The sequence below is a fragment of the Macrobrachium nipponense genome, chromosome 35, assembly GCF_015104395.2.
Source record: "Macrobrachium nipponense isolate FS-2020 chromosome 35, ASM1510439v2, whole genome shotgun sequence".
Classification (NCBI taxonomy): Eukaryota; Metazoa; Arthropoda; class Malacostraca; order Decapoda; family Palaemonidae; genus Macrobrachium; species Macrobrachium nipponense.
Genome location: NC_061096.1, coordinates 26,084,738 through 26,089,737, shown reverse-complemented (window position 1 = coordinate 26,089,737; position 5,000 = coordinate 26,084,738). Strand labels below are relative to the sequence as shown.

Sequence of the window (5,000 nt, the reverse complement as noted above, 5' to 3'; positions counted from 1 at the left end):
ATGGCAGGAGCAGGGGCACTCGATGGACCTAGCGGCCGATGCAGTCTCTCCATCGCACAGAGATGCTTCCACAACTTTATCCAGGAGTGAATTCCATCACAAAACTGAGCAGCCTCTCCCCAACTTCAGAGAGGTCCTTTCTTCTTTCCTCTGCGCATGACCCATCCTTCATCCTGAAAGTGCAGAGTCCTTAAGTGACAGCATTGATCTTGTAGAGGATTTTGACCATTGCAGCATCTCGCTCCAGTCTTTGGAGGTTTGCTGCAGATTTCAGCTTCATCTTTTGATGTAATTCGTCCCTGCTCATTGTTGGCTGCTTATTTTGATTCCTTGAAGATGGAGTCTTCTTGAGGGCTTTCGTCTCACTTTTGTTGCCAGCTGAAGGCTGTTCCATTGCCCTGACCTGATTAATTCCTTCCTCGATGCTGTCCAGCCATCGGTAGAGAGCTTTACAATTGACCTGAGGCCTCCTTAGACATCGAGGTTTATCGAGAGACTTTACCTTCTCGCCTGTCCTTTCTAATACAGGCTGTTCGTTCGGCATCATTTTGAGAAATCTGAATTCCTCTTCTAAGGATCTGATCTTGTGATCCTTTGCAACGTTCTCTTCTTTAAGTCTTTCAATTTCCACGATTGCCTCCATCTTTTCGAACTCAATCTTCTCCTGTTCCTCCTTCATCTCGGCCAGTTCGAATTCGAGTTGGACTTTCCTCCTCGTCATCTCATTCAGCTCCTTTCCTTTTCCCTTTTCTGTGGCAACACTTTTAACCATTTTTAAGAGAACGATAATCTCCTCTTGCATCTGGGAGCATTCACCTCCCAGTCTCAGGATTTCTCTGTCCTTCTGTACATTCTGTTCTTTGAGTTCTTTTACTTCTTCATTTCTTTCGGCTAATGCTGCTTCACATTGGTGCAGTTGTTGCAGATTTTCGTCAGCCCTTTGTTTCTCAATGTTGCATTCTTCTATTTCATCTAGTAAGCCGTTAATCTTCAGGTTCCTTAGCTCATTTTCCTTCTGAAGAACCTCGATGTTCTTCTGTTTCCTCCGATTCTCTTCTCGGAGTCTCTGTAACTCCTCCTCCTGCTTGTTCAGCTGGACTTTTGTCAGATTTCTGTCATGTTCCATTTTACTCAAATCCCGATGCAAGGTCTCCTTCTCCATGTCGAGAACTACGACCGTGTTTTCCAGGATGATTATAGTACGAGTCTTTATCCTCGTTCTCCTTTTGTAGCTTTTCGGTCTCTTCCGTATTGGCCGCTATTTCTTTTCTGAGTCTGTCCATTTCGGCAGGCATCAAATTGATCATTATCTCCTTCTCTTCGAGTAGTCGTTCTAAGTCTCGTGTGGTTCGCTCCATCTTTTCTCTGCCTTCTGTCAGGGCTTCTATTTTCTCTTTCAGTTCTTCTATCATCCGAGACTTTTCAGAATCCTCCTTCTCAAGCCTTAATACGTATTCATCAGTCTTTTGACTAATGCTTTCGTCATCGGGCTTATCGTCCTCACTAGCTAAGTTCTCCTCATACATTTCCACTTCACTGTCGAAGTCTTGGTCAAAGTTAGGGTCTTGCTCAGGGGTCATTTCGTCAACAAAGTCGGCTTTCACGTCTTCGCCATCGTCGTCATCCTCAGGAATTCCAAGATCCTCCGGGCGCATGTTCTCCAAAGTGAAATCCATGAAGAATTTCACTATCGCGCTGCCAAGGCCAAGAAGCAAGAACACTTGGCCGATTAGCAGCAACAAAGCGATATGAATCATGTCCAAGCGGGGGATTGTGAATTCGCAGGTGAAGCACTTTGATAGCACAAATGTGATAATACTCAACAACATGTCTCGTACGGATAAACTCCATCTGGCTCATCCATAGTTTTCAAATCGGCCAGAGGATCCGTGTTTGGATCCTGGCACCGTTTTTGTCTCCGCTGAAGCTGCTCCTGTCTTCGGAAAATCTTGCGGGGTTCCTGGGAGACTCAGGGACGTCGGAGCTGTTTCTGTCTCTGCTGAAGCCGCTGCTGTCTTCGGGAATTCCAGGGAGACTCAGGGACGTCGGAGTCTTTTGTGTCACTGCTGAAGCCGCTTCTGTCTTCGGAAATTCTAGGGAATTCCAGGGAGACTCAGGGACGTCCACTTAGAAGAGTATTTCTTCCTCTCTCATTCCTTCGTGAGTCCGGGAGACACTCTGGGGACGCTGGAAAGGAAGTTCGCGAGAGATGGACTTCCTATTTCTGCCATTCGTTTTTGTTCTCGTCGTGATTATCCTTTTATTAATATAATTAAAATTTTTAATTTTTCTTAAACTTTTCAATATTCTTTATTTTTCTTGATCTTAGGTGGGAACTTGTTGCTGTCCAGTATTTGGGCTGCTAACTGAAATGCTCTGAAGCCAAATTACTAATTTATAACTACATGTAATATATAAAAAGAATTAAACTACCCCTTCCTATCCCAATGGTTTCATCATGAAGGAGGGATATATAAACATACATCTCTCTCTCTCTCTCTCTCTCTCTCTCTCTCTCTCTCTCTCTCTCTCTCTCTCTCTCTCTCTCTCAGCAGAGATAAATAAATTGAAGATAGGAAATTTCTCTCTCTCTCTCTCTCTCAGCACAGATGAATAAATTGAAGCATGGAAAATTTCTCTCTCTCTCTCTCTCTCAGCTAAGTCAGTCATACTGTCTTGACAAACACTGACTTTTGATGCCAACAAACTTATTCAAAACATTGAAGTAAATCTCTCATCACATCGTAATAATTGTCCCATTACATTGGAATTGTTTTTGAAAACTAACAGTAATAAGCATCGGTTCATTTTCTAGTATTACACGATTAAGAAGGAAGTGAATTAGCTCTGTAAGAATAAAAAAATAAAAATAAAAACTTGAATAATCGATTGATTTTTGATCCGGAAACTCCATCGCAAATATTGCTAATAAGGTTTGAATGAATTTTAAATCAGCTTTCGATTTTCTTTATCGTCTCGCCGTCACGATTTGCGGGCGAGCGAGAACGCGCGGCATTCCGCACGCAAGTGGATAACTCGCATGCAGGGGCGTAAACCGTTTTTTGATACATTGAGTTTATTTTTTTATCAGTCGGTGGACGCTTTCGGCTCTCGGGGGGTTGGGGGGATGGGGGGTTAAATCCATTAGGAAATTGACTTTTATTCAGATATTATTGTACTTGAGGATATTCAATTTTTTCTCTAATCTAGTCTCAAGGAAGTAGTTTGGCTTTTGTAAAAGCCAGTGGTTATTTGATACCAGTCTTCTGAATTAAATGTGGACTTTGCGGTCATTCCTTTCCTTAGTTATTCTGTTACTAATGCTATTACCTTATGTAGTGTTACAAAAATAGCAATAAAAGTGCTGATTGAAAAAGAAACCCACAAAATTACTGTGTATAACGTGTTTACTTATAAGTATTTACATTTTATTTTACTCAACATTCGAGTACTTTCAGGTCCTATCTGTGGCCCCTTTTCAAGAGATGTGTAGGTTGTCAGCCTGGGTCAAGGCCCAGGGAAGACAGCTGGGCCTTGACCCAGGCTGACAATCTACACATCTCTTGAAAAAGGGCCGCAGATAGGGACTGAAAGTACTCGAATGTTGAGTAAAATAAAATGTAAATACTTATAAATAAACACGTTATACACAGTAATTTTGTGGGTTTCTTTTTCAATCTTCAGAAGAAAACTGAAAGAAGTTTTTGTTTGGTTTAATAAAACTGCTATTGGTAGTTTAAGTGACCCCAGGAAGACGTGCATAATATCAATTCAGAAAAAGTATGCCTATACTCTATTTGGACTTATTCCATATTCAAATGAGGTCAGTTTTTCCAGAAAAATATGTGCAATATCATTTAAAATGAAGTATAAGTATTCTATTTTGACTTATTCCAAATTCAACTGAGGTTAGTGTCGCTTTGCTAGGAAATTATGCATAATATCAAGTAAAAAAGATTCATAAGTATCTTGCATTATTTCTCCAGAATTTGTAATAATGCACACGGCATATCACAAAGTCAGGAATGATTTTACCCAAGTTATAGATATCCTCTGTTCCTGGATACAATACTGTAACAATTCTCCTTTCAGGAAGCGTTGCAATATTCCCTTTGTAAGAGCCCTTCTTTTCAAAAGCACAAATTACTCCTCTCTTGAGAACTTCTTATTACAAGAAACAAAAAAGTATCGTTAGAAATATGTTCACTCAGAAACTCACTGTATTTCAGCCGAATGAGTCCAGTGCAAACTGCAGGCAAATGTCCTCGTCAAATGGCCACCCTTTCGTTCATTCTCAGAAAGTTTTTAATATTTATTTATTTTTCGTCTTCGTCCTAACGAAGAAAACTATTTTCTTCTCAATGAATTGTTCCGGCAAAAAATTTTTTTTTTTATGCTGTTAGAAGTTCCCCGTTTTTTGTACGGAAAAATGATTCGGGTCGGGAAAGTGACTCTTTGATAGAGGAAGCGTATCTTTTTTGCAGGAAATCATTTAATTTAGTCGTATCTTCTACGTGAAATATTTGTAGAAACTAGATCTGTCCATGTAGTCATTTCTATTATTATAATTTTTTTTTTTTTTTTTGTTGTTATCACAGTCATCCAATTCGACTGGGTGATATCTATAGTGTGGGGAGGTTCCGGTTAGCATCCTACCTCCTTAGGAATCATCACTTTTCTTACTATGTGCGCCGATTCTAGGAGCACACTCTTCTGCATGAGTCCTGGAGCTACTTCATCCTCTAGTTTTTCTAGATTCCTTTTCAGGGATCTTGGGATAGTGCCTATTATTATTATTATTATTATTATTATTATTATTATTATTATTATTATTATTATTTTGGAAGAAGAACCCTCTTTTATACAAATTCTGTTAAATAAAATGGCAGAATTCAGCTAATTAATTTTATATATCATCTTTTCCATTTTTCTTATTACTCGCTTTTCTGGCTTAGCGATACTTCTTAATAATTTACCAATATTCATATTTCTCCCAATAT

General features: G+C 39.6%; 1 protein-coding gene across 1 annotated transcript; it reads right to left on the bottom strand.

The window, feature by feature from the left end:
* Positions 1 to 190: 190 nt before the first annotated feature.
* Positions 191 to 1,126, bottom strand: LOC135208301 (trichohyalin-like). The gene has a single exon (XM_064240404.1). The coding sequence runs from the start codon at positions 1,124 to 1,126 to the stop codon at positions 191 to 193; it is 936 nt and encodes a 311-aa protein (XP_064096474.1).
* Positions 1,127 to 5,000: the final 3,874 nt, after the last annotated feature.

Coding starts and splice junctions, on each gene's coding strand:
- LOC135208301 (XM_064240404.1), bottom strand. CDS start 1,126: ATGGAACATGACAGAAATCTGACAAAAGTCCAGCTGAACAAGCAGGAG.